Source organism: Heterocephalus glaber, unplaced genomic scaffold (assembly GCF_053883595.1).
Source record: "Heterocephalus glaber isolate CG9 unplaced genomic scaffold, H.glaber_assembly_v1.0 deba00001561, whole genome shotgun sequence".
Taxonomy (NCBI): Eukaryota; Metazoa; Chordata; class Mammalia; order Rodentia; family Bathyergidae; genus Heterocephalus; species Heterocephalus glaber.
In genome coordinates this window covers 12,520,454-12,540,439 of record NW_028258349.1, presented here as the reverse complement: position 1 = coordinate 12,540,439, position 19,986 = coordinate 12,520,454, and the positions used below count along the sequence as shown (strand labels likewise).

General features: G+C 50.6%; 4 protein-coding genes across 9 annotated transcripts in view; 1 reads left to right on the top strand and 3 right to left on the bottom strand.

Moving 5' to 3' along the window:
* Positions 1 to 1,362: 1,362 nt before the first annotated feature.
* Positions 1,363 to 9,980, bottom strand: Tbcb (tubulin folding cofactor B). Of its 4 annotated transcripts, none has more exons than XM_021239539.2 (6): positions 9,733 to 9,980; positions 9,010 to 9,088; positions 5,317 to 5,413; positions 4,276 to 4,467; positions 1,780 to 1,852; positions 1,363 to 1,643 (listed from the first exon to the last, which is right to left on the bottom strand). In XM_021239539.2, the coding sequence occupies exons 1-6, from the start codon at positions 9,978 to 9,980 to the stop codon at positions 1,529 to 1,531; spliced, it is 804 nt and encodes a 267-aa protein (XP_021095198.1). In that variant the 3' UTR covers positions 1,363 to 1,528. The 4 variants fall into 4 exon arrangements, with proteins under 4 accessions (XP_021095198.1, XP_021095201.1, XP_004859031.1 ...); XM_021239542.2 differs by having other exon boundaries at positions 8,945 to 9,088; positions 9,733 to 9,922; XM_004858974.4 differs by lacking the exon at positions 9,733 to 9,980 and adding an exon at positions 9,468 to 9,673 and having other exon boundaries at positions 8,945 to 9,088.
* Positions 9,981 to 10,117: 137 nt separating this feature from the next.
* Positions 10,118 to 11,606, top strand: Polr2i (RNA polymerase II subunit I). 2 transcript variants are annotated; one of them, XM_004858973.3, is made up of 6 exons: positions 10,118 to 10,307; positions 10,382 to 10,436; positions 10,888 to 10,961; positions 11,041 to 11,115; positions 11,220 to 11,271; positions 11,500 to 11,606. In XM_004858973.3, the coding sequence occupies exons 1-6, from the start codon at positions 10,249 to 10,251 to the stop codon at positions 11,560 to 11,562; spliced, it is 378 nt and encodes a 125-aa protein (XP_004859030.1). In that variant the 5' UTR covers positions 10,118 to 10,248; the 3' UTR covers positions 11,563 to 11,606. The 2 variants fall into 2 exon arrangements, with proteins under 2 accessions (XP_004859030.1, XP_012932908.1); XM_013077454.3 differs by having other exon boundaries at positions 10,169 to 10,307; positions 10,356 to 10,436.
* Positions 11,605 to 19,003, bottom strand: Ovol3 (ovo like zinc finger 3). Its single transcript, XM_021239547.2, has 4 exons — positions 13,668 to 19,003; positions 13,524 to 13,588; positions 12,368 to 12,569; positions 11,605 to 11,863 (listed from the first exon to the last, which is right to left on the bottom strand). The coding sequence occupies exons 1-4, from the start codon at positions 13,759 to 13,761 to the stop codon at positions 11,655 to 11,657; spliced, it is 570 nt and encodes a 189-aa protein (XP_021095206.1). The 5' UTR covers positions 13,762 to 19,003; the 3' UTR covers positions 11,605 to 11,654.
* A 151-nt stretch (positions 19,004 to 19,154) lies between these two features.
* Positions 19,155 to 19,986, bottom strand: part of Wdr62 (WD repeat domain 62) — a 42,465-nt gene continuing 41,633 nt past the window's right edge. For both annotated transcript variants that reach the window (XM_013077385.3, XM_021239424.2), the window contains exons 30-31: positions 19,553 to 19,692; positions 19,155 to 19,462 (exon numbers count right to left, since the gene is read on the bottom strand). In XM_013077385.3, the coding sequence (XP_012932839.1) occupies positions 19,199 to 19,462; positions 19,553 to 19,692 (404 nt within the window). In that variant the 3' untranslated portion in view covers positions 19,155 to 19,198. The remainder of the gene's footprint in view (positions 19,463 to 19,552; positions 19,693 to 19,986) is intronic.

The window sequence follows — 19,986 nt, the reverse complement described above, 5'->3', positions numbered from 1 at the left end:
GGTGGGGGGTGCACAGGTGTATTCTATACATCTACCCTCATGGGTATCTAATGTTGGTCTCGAGTGTCTGGGTGGGTGTGAGGCTCTCCCATGAGAGTCAGCATGCACTGATTCTGCAGAGGACCTCTTGTGTCTGAGTGCAGCTGTGTATTTTAGTGTTCGCTGTGTTTGTGTGTGAATGTGGGTGTGTGGGTATTCCATGTATCTAAGCAGGTCCATGTACTTTGTAGTGGGAGTAAGAATACAAAACATCAGACTGCACATGGATGTGAGCACTTCCCTTGAGAATCTCTCAGCAATCAGGCAGTTTGTCTCATTCTTTTGAGACAGGGCATTGCTATGTAGCCCAGGCTGGCCTTGAACTCCTGACCCTCCTACCTCAGCCTCTTGAGTGCTAGAATTACAGGCATGCACCACAATACCCAGCTACCTCATTCTTAAATGTAGTTGTTTACACTGCTGCTTCCCCCTTCTCTAAAAGTTGTAATTAAGTAATTGCAACAATTAAGCAGTTTCCCAAATAGACTTCCTACCAAGAATCCTTTCTAGGAGCTGAGGAAGGACTATTACTGTACATGTAGACACATGCACGACGAAATTCAGGCTTCCCAGAATACACAGGATGCACATTTTTGTGACTTACCTGAAGGTACAGTGTTCTTTGCCAGGCTCTATAATGCTATGAGGAATGGCTTTATGTTACCCTAGTCTTTTGATTTCTTTCTTCTTCAAAATATTACACGAACAGATAAGATCCCCCACCTACAGGGAGTGTGGCTGGACTACAGTACTTGTTCAGCCTCAACATCCCTTCTCCCTACTTCTGTAGTACAGGAACTTCTGATATTTGGCTAAGGACAAGGCTGCCCAAAATAAAAACTCAACTTCCCAGATTCCTTTACAGCTACATGTGGCCATGTGACAGACTTCTGGCTAATCAACTAGCAAGTTTTGAGTTGTACATCTTCCTTAAAGACAAAGGTTATCCTTCCTCCTTTTCTTTCTGGTGGTTGGAGCAGATTGGGTGGGAATCATGAGAAGACGGGAGAGCTGTGAGACATAAAGAGACTAACCCTTGACACACTGGGGTCACTATATTGGCTCCTGGTGATTCCATGAAACTTTATATGAAAAAGAATTAAGCTTTCAACTTATTTAACCCAGTAGTATTTTGGGCCTCTTTGTTACAGCAGCAGAACCTTATGTTAAGTAGAAAAGGACAAAGAACAATCTGATGTGCCTCAAACTACCACTTAAAGGACAAATACTCAACCTGCCCACCCTCTACTTTGCCTAGGCTATTATACCTTAATTGACCCAGCTGCTCCAGCTCCTTCTAAAATTACTGAGTTCTTCTTGTACTTCCCAGGTTTTTGAAGAATTTAATGTTGGAGTCTCAAAAAATCAATGGCAAGGGAAAGATGAATAAAATTAAAAAGGGGTCAGGAGGAGATGGCCACGGGCACACAGAGGCAGGGGCAATGAGCGGCTGAGTTAGGAGCTGGAACAGAGAGGCCTTTCTTGGGTGTCACATCTCATCCAAGCCGTAGTCTTCCTCTGGGAAATCTCCCACTGTCACAAGTGATGGCTTGACGAAGGCGCCGTACTTGGCCTGGCATTCGAAGTAGCGTTTCCCATTCACACTGCAGGGCAGGTGGAGGGGCCATTGGTCAGGGGATCCCATTCCATGTGCCACCCCAGCAGCACACAGGCACACACATGCATGCACATGCGTACATACACACACAACACACACACCACAGAGGGAATGCTTGTTACCTGCCATCATTTTTCCCTAATGGTTCATCATAGCGGACACCAATCCAATAGCCAGGCTTGAAATCTGTGAGTCCTGCCCAGGGGAGAAATCCTAGTGAAACCTCTGGACACAGCTTGCCCCATATTCATTGCTGCCTGAGTAGGAAGCCTGTCCTGCAAAAGCACTCCTTGGTACTCCATTGGTCCCACCCAGGACCTTTTCCCACTCCTGCTGGGACCAAGATGGTGGCCTCTTTGCTGGTCTCCCCGCCCTGCCCCCGCTATTCTCTTGGTACTGCCAGCCAGAGAGGTTGTTGTAAAAACCTAAGGAAGATGGTGCTGCTACACTCTCAGAGAAGGCCTTAGACCTGCCAAGGGACTTCCATTTCCAGAACTGTGAGATATCAATTTCTGTTGTTTAAGTGGTATTTTGTTAGGGAATTCCTAGCCAAATAATGCACAACCAACAACAAAAAGAAAAACCCAATTGGAAAATGGGGAAAAGATCTGAATAGACTTCTCTAAAGAAGATGTAGAAATGGCCAAGGACACATAAAAAGATGTTCAACAGGGCTGGGGATTTAGCTCAGTGATGCCTGCTGCACCTGCCTTGCAAGCACAAGGTCCTGAGTTCGATCCCTGATACCACAAAAAAAAAGATGCTCAACATCATTAGCCACCAAAGAAGTGCAAATTAAAAACAGCCATGGGGGTGCATGTCTATAGTGCCAGATACTCTGGAGGCTGAGATGGGAGGATCACCGGAGCCCATGAGTTCAAGATCAGCCTGAACACACAAGGCCCCATCTCAAAACAAATAAACAAACAAACAAAAAATGATGTTCCACTTCATATTCATCATAATGACTGTAAGAAAAATGACAGGTAAGTGCTGGCCAGGATGTGAAGAAATTGGACTCATACCCTGCTGGTGGGAATGTAACATGCAGCTGCTGTGGAAAACAGGCTGGTAGTTCCTCAAAAGGCTAAGTACAGGGCTGGGCAAGGGGCTCAGAACTACAGCACTAGTCTACTCCATGCAAGGGCCTGGGTTCTAGTCCCAACATCACACACACACAAAAACAGTTAAGCACAGACTACCACCTGAACCATCAATTCCACTCCCATGTATGAAGAAATGAAAACACCCATTTAAAAACTTATTATACAAGCTGGGCAAGAGGGCACACGCCTGGCAGAAGGATTGCCCTAAGTTCCAGGCCAGCCTGGGCTACATACTGAGTGGAAGGCCAATCTGAACTACAATGACAGACTCCATCTCAAAAAACAAAAACTAGGCTGGGGATTTAGCTCAGTGGTTCCGGCACCTGCCTCACAAGCACAAGGTCCCGAGTTTGATCCCTGGTACCAAAAAAAAAAAACAAAAACAAAACTATCAAAAACAAAAAACAAAACCTTATTATACAAGAATGTTTATGACTTTATGACAGCATCATTCATAATAGCCAAAGAAGTGGAAATGACTCCAATGTCCAATGACTGATGAATAAATAAAACCTAGTGTACCCACACAGTATAATCTCATGTAGCTATACTGAAATGCTAATACATGTACAATACAGATGAAATGTGAAGTGAATGCAGCCAGACACAAAGAACATATATTATATGATTCCATTTACAGGAAACATCCAGAATATGCAAATCACTGGGTGTGCACACAGCTATAATCCCAGGACTTGAGGGGCTAAGGCAGGAAGATTATCATGAGTTTAAGGCCAGTCTGAACTATGGAGTGAGACTCTGTCTCAAAACAAAACAAAACAGGGCTGGGGATTTAGCTCAGTGGTTCCGTCGCCTGCCTTGAAAGCGCAAGGTCCTGAGTTCGATCCCCGGTACCAAAAAAACAAAACAAAACAAACAGAATAGGCAGACCTATTGGGAAAGAATATACATTAGTGGCTGCTTATGATGGGGGAAATTGGTTTCAGAAATGGGAAGTAGCCAGGCATGTGGCACATGCCTGTAATCCCAGCATTCAGGAGGCCGAGGCAGGAGGATCACTGCAAGTTCCTATACAGTGAGTTCAAGGACCCTGAACTACATAGCAAGACCTTGTCTCAAAAAGCAAGCAAACAAACAAAAAATGAGAGGTAGCTGCTAATGGTTATGGTGTTTAGTGTTCTGAAACTGTGGCAATAATGGTACGGTTCTGTGAATACACTGAAAACCAATAAACTGTACACTTTTATTTTTGGTTTTTCTGAGGAAGTCATGCTATTGTTACTGAGGTTGGTCTTGAACTTACAAACCTCTTGCCTTAGTCTCCTGAGTACAGATGTTCACTGGCTTGAACTATACACTTTAATGATTGAGTTGAATGGTAGCTCTGTGCTTCCCACTTCCTGCCACCAACACCCTAGGTTGTCACTGTCAGATAATGTGACTGGGATGTCTTTGAGGACCAGGGCCCTGGCAATGGCCACCTCAGAGACTCTACTGAATGAATGGTGTCCCTTTCACCCTTGGGACCCTGCAGTCCTGTGGGCCACGTACCTACATACATGACGGTGCCCCGGCGAGGGGACTGCCCAGGCGCCCGCACCTCGCAGCGGCTGCCCACAGAGATGGAACTGGCTAGGGCTTTCTCTTCCATGAGGCGCTGGGCGGCCTCAGCCTCTTGCTGTGCCCGCTCCTCTTCATTGTATCGGCCAAGTTTGCTGCGCTTCATGAAGGAGCGAACTGTGTCTGTGGGTTAGGTGAGGAATGGGGTGAGACCTGATCTCTGGGGCCGTGTCCAACTACAGGGGCCAATATTGATGGAGTCATTGCTACCCTAAAGGGCCATCCATCAACCAAGCCCCGCTTCTCCCCAGGATTTTGCCTCCCTATAGTCCAGAAACTAATGGATGCTCTGATCCTTAACATGACCCCATCGTCTGGTTGTTTTTTTTTTTTCAGACAGGGTGTCACTATGTACTTCAGGCTGGCCTTGAACTCACTATGTAGCCCAGGCTGGCCTCAAACTGGTAGTGATCCACCTGCCTCAGCCTCCCAAGTACTGGGATTATAGGTTTGTGCCACCATGCCCAGCTCCCCATCTTCTTATACGTCTCTCTTCCCTATATGTCTCCCATTCACCTTTATCCAGGCCCTGGAGCACCTCGTCTTTGCCACTCACCATACATTCTGATGTGAGCCAGAGGCCTGCACTGATTCCATACTGCCGTGTCCGTATCATACCATGTTCTGCCCCCACACCCCATCTGCCTACCCCATGCAACATCTCGACCTGTTCCCCCAACCCTCTCCCTTCAATCCTCCTTCCACCTTCCCAAGCCCCCATGTGCCTTCCCATACCCTCCACACCTCCCAGCCCCGTCTCCACGTGCCATGTCTACCTCAACGGCTCTCCCATGCCGTCTGTCCCCACCAACAACCTCACCCCACCCTGCTCCATCCTCCCAAACACTCTACGCCCACTGCCCACTCCATCAGAACCCTGTGATGCCCCTGTCTTGTCCCACCTGCCGCTCCACCCATACACACTGGCTCTGGGCACCACACACCCCATCCCTCCCACCCCGTGTTCTCTACCTTGCCTCTGGTCATAGGCTTCTTGTGATATCTGGTATCTTTCCACCTTGGACACATCCTCATACTCCCCGAGGCGGGCGCCGCTGTGGTCAATGACCTGTGGTGAGGGACAGGGGGATCAAGGTCTAACCAGTGAGGCCTGGGACACTGGGATACAGCTGAACATTACAGCGTTCTATAGACTCAGGTCTCCCCGATTTAGGAGAAGACACATTCCTCCACCCATCTTTATTCCAGGCCTCTCTCCTCTCCTGAGCTCAGCAGAGTAGATAACCACACTGACCATCTCCCCTTTCTCACCCCCATCCAAACCCCTGGAGGCTGTGTCTACCCTCCAACATCTCCCACATGCTGGCATCAGCATCACTGATGGCCCTAAAGTCACTGAACCTCATCAACGAAGGTCAGGCTTGCTCACAGCTCTCAGGGCCCCTCTAAGGCCCTTTGGTTCCTCCTAGGCTGGTCCCATTCTCCAGAACCAGGAGAATCTCCTCCTGTGCCACCCCAATATTCAGCCACTCACTGCTCATAGAGTTCTCGCAAGGTGCCACTGGGCCCTTAAATGGACACTGGGGACATGGTGCAAAAACAGACAACCCCTGCCCTAAGGCAAATCAGCCATAAACAAATGAACAGGTCTGTTTATTAAACACCAGGTGATGGCAAGGCCTAGGGAGAAAAACCCAACAGAGAAGAAGCTAAAGAACACGGAGAGGTGGTCAGGGCAGGAAAGGACAGGGTATCTGAGCCAAGGCCCGAAGGAGAGCGACAGAAGGTGTAATGGCCAGAGGCAGGCACATCCTGACCCTTCTGCAGGAGCAGCAGAGGCCAGCGTAGGTGTGTGGGTGGAGCAAGCTGGAGGGAGTGCAGAGACAACAGCTCGTGTGGACGTTGGAGTTTACCTGGAGTGAGGTGCAGAGAGGGCTCCCGTGTGACTCAAGGGTCCACAGGCTCCCCCTGGCCAGAGACTGTAGAGCCAGAGCCAGGAGCAGGGAGACCAGGGAGGAGGGCACTGGGGTGTCCAGGCTGAGAGGGTGGAGTCTGGGCCAGGGTGGGGCAATAGAGTGGAGCGGAAGAAGTGAGATTCCCCGGTCAATGGGTCAAGGATAACCCCCGGTGTTTGGCCTGAACCACTGGGATACATGGCAAAAGGGAAATAGCCCTTACCTCTAGGACAAGGATGACTAAGAATTTTTATTTTCTGTCAGTGATTTTTATAAGTTTGAAGTTGTTATTTTAAACAATGAATGTAGGTGGTATTTATAAGCAGAAAAAGAATTCTAGAAAAACACAAAAATCCCCCAGGTTCCACCTCCAGGACCATCTTCCTTGAATGGCCTGGGACATCAGAGACTTTTCTACCTGTATCATCTGGATGAGACCTGCAGACCCACTGCCCAGCCCTGACCCACTTGCATCCCTAGGATGAGGCCGCTCCTGTCAGCCCCAACTTTGTCTTCGGCCCAGCGGAGTCCTGGCCTCATCGCCTCCTCTGCACTATCACAGCAGCCCTCCCTGGTCTCCCCACTCCTCCTTCCTCCAGGCTTCTCCCACCCACAGCCTAAGGGAGCCTGTGAATACATACATCACAGTAAGGTCCTCATGGCTCAGAGTTCTCGCCAGTTTCTACCTCCTTCTGCCACAATCCCTGGTATCCACTGTGTTCCCGCCTGCCTCAGGGTGTCTGCACATGGTGTGTCCCCCTCTTCAACTAACTCTATTCTTCAGGTCTCTACTCAAGCAGCACCTGCTCCAGGAAGCCCTCCCAGACCTCACTAATGGGCCAGGTACCCCACCATAGTCTCCTAGCTCCCAGAACTCATGTATGGCCCTCGTCTCCTGACTCTACATTTGGTCCTGTGATCATCTGGCTACCGCTGCCTCACACAATGAACAGAGCTAAACCAGAAACCTCAGATGTGGCTCACAACTAAACCCCTGGGACCATACAGATGCAATCAACAGTTAATGAATAAATGAAAGAGAAAAAAATTAGTTCTTCGAGCATGGCAATGCTTGAAGTCATACAGATCAAGTTCAAAATTCTAGTGACAAGCTGGACATGGTGGCGCATGCTTGTAATCCCAGCACTCAGCAGGCTGAGGCAAGAGGATCACAAGTTCAGGAGTCTTGCTTGGCAACTTAGTGAGACCTTGTCTCAAAAAAAGGGGGGGGGGCTGGGGACATAGCTCAGTGCAAAGCCCTGGGTTCAATCCCCAGTACAAAAAAAAAAAAAATCTAGCAACAGTTCATTCTTAAGAAAGTAAATTCCTTGGGGCAACCCACTTTCTGGTCCCTTCTGTCTTAGACAGAAGCTTTCTTTCTTTCAATAAATTTTTCCTACTCTTAAAAAACAAACAAACAAAAAAGAGAGTAAATTCCTTCGGGGATGTAGCTCAGTAGTACAGTGCTTGCCTATCATACATAAGGCCCTGGGTTTAATCCCCAGCACTGCAAAAAAAAAAAAAGTAAATTCCATCCTGAAGCTAAATTTTCTCATCTGAAAAATGGAAATAATTATACTACGTTCCCAGATTTATTTAATGGATTCAATTCATCATTCAACAGGGCCAGGGATTTAGCTCAGTGGCACGGTGCCTGCCTTGCAAGCACAAGGTCCTGAGTTTGATCCCCGATACCAGAAAAACAAAACAAAACAATTCATCATTCAACAATGATTCACCAAGTATCCTCTGTGCTAAGCCAGAGGATTGTGTTGGAGACATGACAGTCAAAAAGAAGAAACTATCTGCCCTTCTAGCATTCTATTCAGGGAGACAGATGACAAACCAGACCAATGATTAACGATCCAGAGTATGTCAGATGGCGGTAAGGACTGATAACAAAAGCCTAAAATATAGCAAAAAATACGAAAAGGGATGAGGTTAAAATTTTATACACAGGTTGGTGAAGGTGTCACTCAGGTGACGTTTTAAGTCAAGATTGGAAAGAAGGGGTGAGCCATATCTGCACATGTTGAAGAGAACTACTCAGGTGGAGCACATATATGGTGTATGTAGGGGCCCTGAGGTGCAGCTCACCTAGGATGTCTAAAGAGCAATGTGGCTGGTGTAGACTGAGGAGGGGTAGATATCTGAAGAGAGAAAGAATGCTATGAGCTGATGCACACAGAGGTCCTCTGTGTTGTGGCTTCTCCCAGTCTGTCTGGCTTCACTGCTTACCATGGCTCACTTCATGCTTTGTACACCTTCTCTTGTACTTTCCTCCACTTGTCATGCCCTTCCTACCTCTTCTCCTGGGTGTCCTCTGCTCATCTTTTAGGTCTCAGCTCAAGTGTTCCTTCCTGCAAGATGCCCTTTCTAGTTTCCGTAGTGTAGTGGTTATCATGTTCGCCTCATACAAGATGCCCTTTCTGATACTTCCAGGTGGAGTCAGGCATCTTTTCTCAGTGGTTCCAATCCCTAGGCCCTCCCCTTCCCAGCCCATACCACTCTAGGTGGTCACAGGCTGGTGATGGGGCCCATCTCTCACCACAACAGACTAGGAAAAGGGGTTTCATGAAGGTAGCGCCTATACTGGTTATCACACAGGGTAAAGCACAGCAAAATATCTGCTGAATAAATGAATGAGTGAGTGAGGTGTGGGGTCCCAGGTAGAGTGGCCTCACATGGATGCGGCAGCCATCATCTACGGGGTAGGAGCCCAGCAGTGCATCCTCCTGATCCAACTTGCCGTAGAACTTGTCGTCAGCACCATACAGTTCCAGTTCCATGCAGGAAGCAGGGCTGCCCACCACCAACTCCAGTTTACACTGCGGGAAGGGGTAAGGATGAGGAGAAAGCCTGTCAGGGACCCATCCTCTGTCCTGCGGCTCCACGCCCTGTATCAACAACCAAGTTTTCCCAAAAGACCCATCACTCACGACCCACCAGGACCTGTCCCTTCTGGACACTGCTCACTCTGCTCTGGCCCCTACTCTAAGGAGCATCGAATTTTCCCCTTGGCTCCACCTCTACTCTGTGGACTCTTAGGATCGTTCTAGCCCCAACCCACGAGGTTCGGTCCACGGTCCTTGCAACCTCAGATAATCCCGGGCCCAGCCACCTCGCTCTCACGCCCCTCCCTGCATTCGGGAAGCCCCCCATTTCTTCTTTATCCCGCTCCTCCGGACCCCGCACCCACGGCCACACCTTGAACTCAGCGATCGTGAGGCTGCGACTGTACCGCTTTTCAGAGCGGAAACTATTGAGGGAACTGCTGATGAAAACCGTCACCGTAGGGGCCTTCATCCCCGTAACCTCCATCTCGCCACGCCCTGCTGCGTCCCGCAGCCCAGGTCAGCCGCCTGTCAGCCGCCTCACACCCGCCCCGCAGCCGCCGCCGCTGCTTCTGGGATATCAGCCCCGCCCCCTTGCTCTAGGGATTGCCCAATCTGCGCGCTCCCGCTAGAAGGACCTGCCAATCGCCGTCGTCCTTTCTCGGTCCGGAAGCGGGCTCTCCCGAATTCTTGGGTAAATCCAGCCAATCCCAAGAGGCCTTTCGTGGTTTACGGGTTTACGGGAGAAGACTGAAGCCAAATGGAAGGACTGGCAGTAGTTATCTCGGTCCGCGGAGAGTAAATTCGGCGCATGTGCAATAGCCTGAGGGCCATTTAAATGGCTTCTTGTATTTGCTCTTAGCGCCTTGCGGATTACGTTGTACATAATATTCCCGGCTCTTGTACCGGATCCATCATCCTGCAAACTGGAGAGATGAGTTCCAGAAATTGGAAGTAAACACCATAGGATATCAAAAGACTGAAGCAAGCATTCAGCCAAACCTCAGTGCGAAGGGACCCGAAACACAAGGCCTCTGAGAGCCGATACAAGGGCATAGCCCCGCCCCTTTTTGGCGCTGAACTAGTCTTGACTCTTCCCGCGACCTGTAGCACGGCGGAGCAAGCGCAGAAGACTTGGCGGGCATTACGTAGCTATGGAACCAGACGGGACCTACGAGCCGGGCTTCGTGGGTATTCGATTCTGCCAGGAATGGTAAGGCTAGGGAAACAGGTGTGGAAAGTAAGTAAGGCATGACTCCAGGGGTGATCTCTGACCTCTTCCCACAGTAACAACATGCTGTACCCCAAAGAAGACAAGGAGAACCGTATTCTGCTGTACGCGGTGAGCGCGAGCCCACGGGGCGACCCCGCGGTCTCTAACCTGTCCACTAGTTCCCTACGTGGCTACCCTTCCCCATGTGACCCAAACTCTGTTCGTTCCCATCGTGTCCTGTTCTCGCCTCCTGGCTATTCCCCGAGTGAGCCTGCACTGTTGTCTATCAGCAAGGTGACTCAATCTTGAGACTCCATCCAGCAGCAGCCATCGCTTTCCTGGATCAGCCTGCCTGCCCTTCCAGTCCTGCTGGGGATCTCTTTTGTTTGTTTTTTTGTTTTCCAAGACAGGGTCTCGCTATGTAGTTCAGCCTCGGCTTGAGGAGACTATGTAGCCCAGGCTGCCTTTCAATTCGTGGTGATCCTGCCTCAGCCTCCCAAGTGCTGGGCTTACAGGCGTGCACTATCACACCTGGCTTGCTGGGGATCTCTTAATGACTCCCTTTCTGCCACTCTCGTAGTGCCGAAATTGTGATTACCAGCAGGAAGCAGACAACAGCTGCATCTACGTCAACAAGATCACGCACGAAGTGGAGTGAGTGACGAGACCAGGGCTTTGGAGAGAGGGTGTTGGGAGGCTCAGTAAGCATAATTATTCACCCCCATCCCTGCAGCGAACTGACCCAGATAATCGCTGACGTGTCCCAGGACCCCACATTGCCACGGACTGAGGACCACCCGTGCCAGAAGTGAGCAAGCAGCTGTTTTGGGGAGAGGGGGTGGTTCATCTTCACCGGCATAGGGAGGAGGGAAAGGTATATCAAGACCTTAGTGACAGAGCCATCCCCTTCAGGTGCGGCCACAAGGAGGCGGTGTTCTTCCAGTCACACAGTGCCCGTGCTGAGGTGGGTCCCAGGATAGCTTCTTAGGTAGAGCTTGCCCTTCCCAGGAGATGGGAATACCAATAGCGTATTGGGATGAACCAACCTTTCCCAAATCCTGAGCTAAACCCTTACCTACTGGGAAAGATCCCTTGATTGTTCTTTTGGAGTGAGGTCCCAGTGGGTGGAGGGTCCCATACTGTTCTGTCCCTTGGGTCCAGACCTTGTCTGACCCTGTATCTTTTTTGGCAGGACGCCATGCGCCTGTACTATGTATGCACTGCCCCACACTGCGGCCACCGCTGGACCGAGTGACCCATCCCTCCTCCGCTTGTAATAAATGCCAGGTTCTATGCGCATGTTTCTTGTATTTATTTGCCTCATGGGTAGGATGCTGGTGTACTGTCTCAAGTAGCACGATGCAGGTTGCGGTGCTGTGCATAGGCATCTGGGCGTGAGCTGGTGAAGCCACAGTCCTCACATACATGCAGCTTCTCTCGACGCTCCCGATAAGCATAGCTAGCAGGCTGCCCGTGCACTTTTGCAAGATGTGCTTCAAGGGAGCAGCGCTGTGTGAAAGCTTTCCCACAAGCTTCGCATCGGAATGGCCGGATTCCTGCGAAAATAAGGTGCAGAGAAGGGGCAGGACGGAGAGAGCAATGGCTTCTGGACTAAAGACTCCTCACCTTGCTTTCCAGCAGTGAACATTTCCTGTTCCTGTTCAAGTTCATCAGACTTTTCTTTTTATGATCCATCACCTGCTACTCCCACAGAATGCAGACATGGGCCAGACCCCTGTATCTCTACTATCCTTCATCAGGAATTTCCTTCCTCAGGAATTTTCTTCCTCTTGGAAGAGGGGCAGGGAAGGAGATGATCCTTAGCATCCTTGACCCTGAGAATGAATTCTGAACCAGCACTCTTGCCTGGCCCCTACCTTGGTGTTGTGCTATACCCTCCTGCTGGAGTGTGAGGCAGACCATATCTCAGGCCTCCCGTTGGCTGCATCCCTGCCCCATATACACACTGGCAACTGTCTTCTGGGCACCTTCCTCCATTTCATTTTAGCACCATCCCTGCCTGGCGCCCGGCAGCCCCCTCTGTCCCTGCCACAGCTCACCAGTGTGAGTCCTCATGTGGCGCTTGAGATCGAAGGCATCGTGAAAGCCCTTGCCACAGCAGTGGCACACGTGGCGGCGTGCTGGGCTGTGGCACTTGAGGTGCCGGGTTAGCATGCGCTGCAGCGGGAAGGCCTTGGGGCAGAGAGGGCAGCCGAGTGTCCCAGGGCTCCTGGGAGCAGATGCCAGGGTTCCCTGTGTGGCCTGGCAGAGGGATCCAGGAATTAGCTCCTCCCACTGGACCCTGCCTAGTCTTTGTTACTTTGCAAACTGTTCTTCCTCTGTGTTTAAATAAAGAGTATCCATAGATAGGGAGGACCAGGAAAACAAGCCTGTGACTAATGTGTGCACTTGCTACCCTCTCCCCAAGGTCTTCCCCTTGAAAAACCCCAGGTCTCTTTGTTATGGTTTTGTTTTTTGAGACCAGGTTCTTGCTATGCAGTTCATGTAGACCTTGAACTCACTATGTAGCCTAGGCTGGCCTTGAATTCCTGGTGATTCTCCTGCCTTAGCCTCCCAAGTGGTGGGGTGGGATTACAAGTGTGTGCCATAGCAAGTGCTACCCTCCAACACTTTTTTTTTTTGGTGCCGGGGATCAAACTCAGGACATTGCACTTTCGAGGCAGACGGTGGAACCACTGAGCTAAATACCCGGCCCCTCCAACACTTTCTTAACACACTCTCCTAATTTCATTTTCTATGCCTCCAGCCCCTTCTAGGAATAAGCTCTATAAAAGAGTGATTTTAGTCTTACATCCTGTAAACATCCAGTACCCAGAATAGTGCCTGGTTCTCAATAAATGACTGAAATAACCTTGAGCATTTCTCATTCCAGCTAGTGCCTTTGTTCTTCCAATGCACACACAGTGGAAATAGCCCTTCTGAGAGGTTTCCTATCCCTCACTCCCCAGCCTGCTTCTGTCACCTTGTCCAATGTTAAAGCAGATCACCATCCACTTGTTGGCTGGAATCCTGCTGTACCCCATTGGACATAATGGGGCAGGGCCTACAGCTGCCTACCCTGGGAATGTGGGATCTGAAACCTGTGAGCTCACTGCAAGAGAAGGAAAGGCATTCCTAGCTGAGAGAAACAGGTCCCAGGGCTTCGATTGGGCAGGGATGAAACAGCCTGCTCTTGGGGGCCAGCTGTAGACTCACCGCTGCCCAAGGGTCCCTGAGGCCGGAAGACTGGTGTGCTCGTGGTCCTGCCAGGCTGCTGCAGTCTGCAGAGAGAAGTCAGACAGGTGGTACCTTCCTTGCCTCTTCCCTGCCCCATACCTCCATGCCCAGTGGGGGGCCCACCTGGGATATAGGCATCTCCCCGGAGCTGGTCAGGCAAGTGGCCCCAGTTGGGTGGCTGTGGACGCCGACTCCTGACCAGAAAGACACGGGGCATCACCTCAGCAGTGGTGAGATGGTTCCGCACACAGAGTTGGCTCTTCCACCTGCTTTCAGACCTCACACCTAGGACAACTGTCCCAGGTGGGAAGGGAGGGGGAACCCATGTAGGAGCCTTGTTCTCTTCATGCAAATTCTTTGAGGAGCTCAGGGAACTAAGCTGGGCCTGCTGTTCATCCTGTTCCTCTAAGGTCAGAGTCTTGAATTTGGAACTCTGCAGCCTCCAGGGACCCACAAGCACTAGGACCCCCAGTGGGGGTCAAGGAGGGGGACAAGAATCTAGGCAACTCTTGGGTTTGTGGACAAAAGAAACATGGCTCCAGCATTGGCAGGGAGAAAGACCTGAGGATCTGTTTGCCAGGCAAATCAGTCACCACCGGACATGGGTTGGCATACTTGGTTATTCAAATCACAGCAGCTGTCTGAGGAAGTGGAGAGGGAGCAGCTCTGATTGTTCTGTTCCAGAGGATGTAGGGAGGACAACAGAGTGGACAGTTAAGGGCAAAAGGATCTAGGCTGCGCACCTCCAGGTAAGCGTCTACCTCTGATCCTCAGATGCCCAAAGCTGTCAAAAGCACTAGTCATGCTGATCACATATTTTAAAACTGGTTTGTTAACAGTCCAGCCTCTCGTGACTGCCTGAGACACCACTTCCCGCAGTCTGGAAACCAAAGGGGATCATCAGACAGGGGCTCCCGGGACCCTTCCCCAGCAATCTGGCTGGTTCTGCTCTAGATTGGTCCTTGTCTGACCTCTGAACTAGGGGTTAAGAATTTTGAACTCTCTCCATGCAGTTACTTTCTATCATTTACCCAGCAGTTTTCTGAGCTCCAACTCTAGCTCAGCCCTGAAAATGACTATTTTAAGTCCATGGAGGAAACAGCAGTTACAGTCCAGAATGATCAAGAAACCTGAGGGACTCTGGTGGCCGGAAGAGGCTCCTGATCCAGCAAAGGGGTTCAAGGATTGGATATGACCCCTGAAAAGGAGGTGGAGGAGAGTGTTCCAGGCAGAGGGAACATTGAGTACAAAGGCTTGATGGTAATAGTTTTTTGTTATTTTCGGTGCTGAGGCTTAAACCCAGAGCCTTCACAATGACCTGCATTCCCAGGCCCTCCCTCTTTTTTGTCTTGAAATTGTACTGCTAAGTTGCTAAATTGCCCAGGCTGGGCTGGAATTTGTGATCCTCCCACCTCAGCCTCCTAGAGTGCTGGGATTGAAGGAATGTGCCATCACACCTGGTAAAGGAGTATTTCTTCACAACAGTTAGTCTTGCTGATCATTTGGGGAAGCAAGGGTGGCTGTCCACACCGAGCTTTAGCATTGTATCTCAGTAGGACTTGGGGTAAGTCACTTCTCACTGAGCTACAGTTTCACCTGAAAAATGGAACTAAGAAGTCTCCCTGTTATGGTTTGTATTGAAGATCCCCATAGATCACATGCAGAGAGTGCTTAGCAGGGGATCTAGCAGGGGCACACATAAATGGCATTAGAGGTGGGGATTAGAAAGTGTTGAGGGTGCCAGGTGTAGTCGTGCATGGCTATAATCCCAGCACTCTGGGAGGCCGAGGTAGGAGGATCACAAGTGCAAGGCCAGCCTGGGCAATGTAGTGAGAACCTGTCTGCAATAAATGAATAAATAAATAAATAGGGGCTGGGGATATAGGTCAGTGCAAAGACTCTGGTTCAATCCTGAGTACCACCAAAGGAGAAAAAAAAGCCTCTAGGGTTAGTTGCCTTGGCAAGCCACAGGCCTCAGCTGATTTGCCTGTGAAATTGGGCTTTAAGCCATGTCTCCATCTCACAACTGCTGAATTTCATGTGGCCACAACCAGTGTGCCTGCTGCTGGTCTGGCAGCTCAGTATCTGGGAGTTGTAATAGTTCCTGTTAAAGGGACATCAGGGTCAATGTGGGGCACAGGGCCAGAGCAGTGAAGGATGAGCTAGCACACAGATGGGGGAGAGCAATCTTGTATTCCATTTTTTTTTTTCTTTTGGTACCAGGGATGGAACTCGGGACCTTGCGCCTGCAGAGCAGGCGGCGAAACCACTGAGCTAAATCCCTGGCCCCATCTTGTATTCCTTTGAAGGTGGCCTGTGTCCACCATCATGTCTCCTGGGGCAACTAGGTCCGATTACTGTTGACTGGTGGACTGCTTTCACCTGGGCTTCCAAGTGCTTTGGCTTCCTGTAGGCCCTGGAAATGGGGGCCACTGCTGAAGATGGAGAGTAAGGTCAGGATGCTGGCTCCCTCAGCTCCCACCTGTGGAATTTCCAGGCCTATAGCTTTTGGCTTCTTGTTCCCTCTTTGCACCTTGTGCTTAGGGGTAGTATGAGCTCCCCTCTGGTAGCAGTCCTGGGAGACTGTACCAGCCCTTATGGCTTCCCTGGTCCCCGCATGCTGCTTTGGTTCGGTCTTTTGAGACAGGGTCTTGCTATGTAGTTCCTGCTGGGCTTGAATTCACTATGTAGCTCAGGCTGGCCCTGAATCACAAGTGCTGGGATTACAGGCATCAGCTACCACACCCAGCTGGCTAAAGGATTCCTTTGTTAACCCTCTTTGGAATATCTGACATGAGCATGCCATCCATCATCTTCCTGCTGTGACCCTGGCAATTCACAAGCTGTATGCACACACAGTCCACCCCCAGCAGTGATTTCCTAATCATATGGTTTGTTGGAAGACAGTCTAATTCTTCTAGGGCTTAAAAGCATAATACTTGGAACTGGGCATGGTGGGGCACACCTGTAATTCCAGCCCTTGGGAGGTTGGGGCAGGAAGATGGCTTCGAGTTTGAGGCCAGCCTGGACTACAATAGTGAGTTCAAGGCCAGCCTGAAATATATAGTGACCTTGTCTCCAAAAAACAAAAAACAAAACAAAAAAAAGTGTGGCACTGGGAAGAGGGGAGTAGCAGACATGCTGGATCCTCTCTAAATGCTAGGTTGTCCTCCCCTCTTGCTGAGAACCCAATTTTGTTTCAGCAGCAGCATGCCCAGGAAAGGATAGTCAGAGTAAAGGGATGCAATCTCCATTCCTAGTGCCTGGTGCCTGTGACTGGTCTATATGGAAGTCTTCCCTCATTGCTGAGATATAATACCCAACACCCACAACTTAAAGGGGAGAGGTTTGTTTTAGCTCACAGTTTGCAGAGGTGTCAGACCAGTCGGCTGGCTCCAAGGCAGGGTGGCACAGCAGGAGAAAGAGCTCACCCAGCAAGTGCTCAAGGCAGGAGGGATATATAGAGATCTATATATATTCAAGCTATGCCCACAGTGACACACCTTCCAACAGCCTTCACCTCCCAGCATCGCACCCAACTATAAACCCGTAACCCATGATCTTGTCACCTCCCAAAAGCCCCACCTATGAGCATCTATGAGCAGGCAGGAACCAGGGAAGCCACAAGGGCTGGTACAGTCCCCCAAGCACAAGGTGCAAAGGGGGAACAAGAAGCCAGAAGAGTAGGTACAAGAAGCTTTGTGGGGACATCTAGATATAAGCCATAACAGGAGGCCTCTAGGGAAGAATTTGTACTTCTTTCCTGCTACCCTGGTATCTGTACTTCATGCCTTTGCTCCTGGTTGAATGAAGATGTAATGCTGGATGCTACGGCAGCCATGTTGCAAATGTGAGGTCCTAAGCTGGAAGGCAAAAGTGACTTGGGAGAGAGGAAGAGGCCAGGACCGTGATGGCATAATTGAGGAACAAGTATCTCTACAATTTGAACTCCTGTAAGCTAGGCGTTTATTACTTGGAATGGAAACCTTTACTATGATATATGTTGGAAGGACAGGTAATTCTATGAAGGACAGAGGTCTGAGGTGGTCTCCTGGGTCTGTGAACACTAAACCTTGCTCTGGGGATGTTGGGTGGTCTGTGGGCTTGGAGGGAGCCTCTAGCAGAGGTCAGGCCTACTACAAGTTCTGGGCCCTGAGAAGCAGGCAATATTGGACCTATCCCCAGACCATGAACAGGGATTTTACTTGGGGAAGAAATGTTTCCTGGCTTAAATGTCTTTGATGCAACAAGATCCTGCCCAGTGGACCCCCCATTACTCCTACCTCATCTCCTGCCCTCTCTTGGTCACCGCATTCCAGACATCCTGGGTTTGCTGCTGCTTTACATAGATCGTGTTTGATCTCCCCCAGGGCCTTTGCTTTGGCCGTTCTATCTGATGTGTTCCCAAAATGTTCTCTAAGCTTCAGCTCAGCTGTCCCCGAGGGAAGGCCTTCTGGGAACCTTCAATCAGCACAGGGAACCCTATGGCATACCTAGTTACCCAGCTGTGGCTCTAATTTCTGTGTCTCTGCTGCTTTCTGGATGGTGAGTGCCATGATGGCAGATGCTTTGCCTGCCCTGTTCCTCTCTCCCCTAAGGTGCACAACAGTGATGGGGACCTGGGGGCTGGCAGGAGTCTCTGAACAACTGCATGACTGGTCCTGATGTGTGTCATATGTTATGACAGCAGAGAGCTCCATCTTTATGTTGAAGCATCCTGCTCTACCACTGGCAAACTGAAGTTTGAGTCTCAGTCAGGGACCATGGCAAGAAACTGCATCTCTGAGCCTGTTTCTGATGGTCGATGATCACAAGGACAGGTAAGTCACATGGGGGGACTGTACGTTAGGAGACGGTCCTCCCCTGCTGGCTTCCTTTTTTTTAGGGGTGGGGTGGGGTGGGTGGGTGGGTCCTGACTTCCTTTTTATTTTTTTTTGAGACAGGGTCTTGCTTTATAGTTCAGGCTGGCCTGGAACTTGCAGAGATCCTCCTGCCTCAGCCTCCCAAGTACTGGGATTACAGGCATGTGCCACCACACCTGGCTGCCTTTTTATAGGGACTTGGAAAGGCAGGGGCATCTGTGATCAGGAGTAGCAGACATACCACGTAGCCAGCTGCCTATTGCATGGGGAGCTGGTACCAAAGCTGGCAGCTCACAGGATGAAAGCTGATCCAGGTCTGCTGCTGGGATTATCTGAGGGATGAGCCTGTTTGTCTAGTTTCCCCTGTTGCAATCAGCCCTCCATGACAAGCCTGAACCTTGCAGTATCCAGTGTGGGCCTGGCCCATGCACATAAGCCAGTGTTATAGCAATGCAGCTACTGGTGGCCACGATTGGGTACAAGGTAATGACAGCAACTCCATGGGCTTTTGAGCATCAGTAGGAATTCAGCTGGGCATTCTTGGGAAAGGACCACACTTGGGCTGGGGAGAAGTGATGTTGGAGGCCATTATTTCCGGCCCCATGTTCTCTGTTCCCAGAATCCTGGAACAGGACCTGGCATGGAGTGAATGTGAGTCCCTCCCAAGCTAGTCTCCCAAGCATGGCCTCTACCCTCCCTCCTTGCATTCATCTGAAGGGCTCTGTGGATGGACAGGATGGGCATCAGGAACTACTCAAGCTGTCAGTTTATTTGCTTAAAATACCTATTTCTTCAGTTCCCCCGCGCCTTCCTGTGGACAGCCTGGACCAGCAGCTCCGAGTAGTGTTCTAGGAGGGCATGTAGGTCTGGACTGGCCAGGGGGCACAGGGGTGGTGGAGATGGGGGACCCAGGCTACGTAGGGTCTGAGATGGGGGCACATCAGTCCCGATCGGCAAGTCATTGGCCTCCAGCTGGCTGTAGATCCACAGGAAGGTAGAAGTCAGCTCTGTCTGTGCCTGCTGCTGCTCTGTGCTCATCCGGCTGCTGGAGACCAACTGCAAGGGGTGTGAACCTGTCAGGGGCCAGCCAGGCCAGGCAGTCCCAGAGCCCCACAGCCCTCCTTGACCTTGGGTTTATTAGCTCACCATGTGGTAAAGGTCAAGGGCTTCCTGGAAGGCAGTCTGCAGCTTGTGCAGGACACTCCCCACAATGCTCAGCTCAGGCGGGGTGGGTGGCCTGGGCTCCCCCCAGTGGCCAGGACTGCTGTTGGTCAGATGGGGTGCACCTGGGGGCAGAGGAGGGAAGGGGCAAGACACTGACTGCACTTTCTAGCTGGGCTGAGAGGGCCACATGGTGGGCTGATTGGAGCCATGTCTTTCTGTCCAGAACTCTTCCCTGGCTCCCTTCTCTCCCCCTTGTCGGTTTCTGCTAAATGTGACTTTCTCCTTGAGGCCTTTTCTCATCACCGCCCTTCTCTTTCCTTTCCTTTTTTTTTTTTTTGTACCGGGGATTGAACTCGGGACCTTGTGCTTGCGAGGCAGGCACTGGAACCACTGAGCTAAATTCCTGGCCAAAGCTA

What these genes read in the sequence shown, in the direction of transcription:
- Tbcb (XM_021239539.2), bottom strand. Translation starts at nt 9,980, where the DNA reads ATGTACAACGTAATCCGCAAGGCGCTAAGAGCAAATACAAGAAGCCAT. An exon ending in AGGACGACGGCGATTGGCAG is followed by an intron (nt 9,089 to 9,732) that starts GTCCTTCTAGCG and finishes CCCTTCCCGCAG; the next exon opens with TGTAAACTGGAGTTGGTGGT. An exon ending in TTAGGGAAAAATGATGGCAG is followed by an intron (nt 1,644 to 1,779) that starts GTAACAAGCATT and finishes CCTGCCCTGCAG; the next exon opens with TGTGAATGGGAAACGCTACT.
- Polr2i (XM_004858973.3), top strand. Translation starts at nt 10,249, where the DNA reads ATGGAACCAGACGGGACCTACGAGCCGGGCTTCGTGGGTATTCGATTC. An exon ending in AAGATCACGCACGAAGTGGA is followed by an intron (nt 10,962 to 11,040) that starts GTGAGTGACGAG and finishes CCATCCCTGCAG; the next exon opens with CGAACTGACCCAGATAATCG. An exon ending in GAGGACCACCCGTGCCAGAA is followed by an intron (nt 11,116 to 11,219) that starts GTGAGCAAGCAG and finishes CATCCCCTTCAG; the next exon opens with GTGCGGCCACAAGGAGGCGG.
- Ovol3 (XM_021239547.2), bottom strand. Translation starts at nt 13,761, where the DNA reads ATGCCCCGTGTCTTTCTGGTCAGGAGTCGGCGTCCACAGCCACCCAAC. An exon ending in GGGAGATGCCTATATCCCAG is followed by an intron (nt 13,589 to 13,667) that starts GTGGGCCCCCCA and finishes TTCTCTCTGCAG; the next exon opens with ACTGCAGCAGCCTGGCAGGA. An exon ending in CCACATGAGGACTCACACTG is followed by an intron (nt 11,864 to 12,367) that starts GTGAGCTGTGGC and finishes TTATTTTCGCAG; the next exon opens with GAATCCGGCCATTCCGATGC.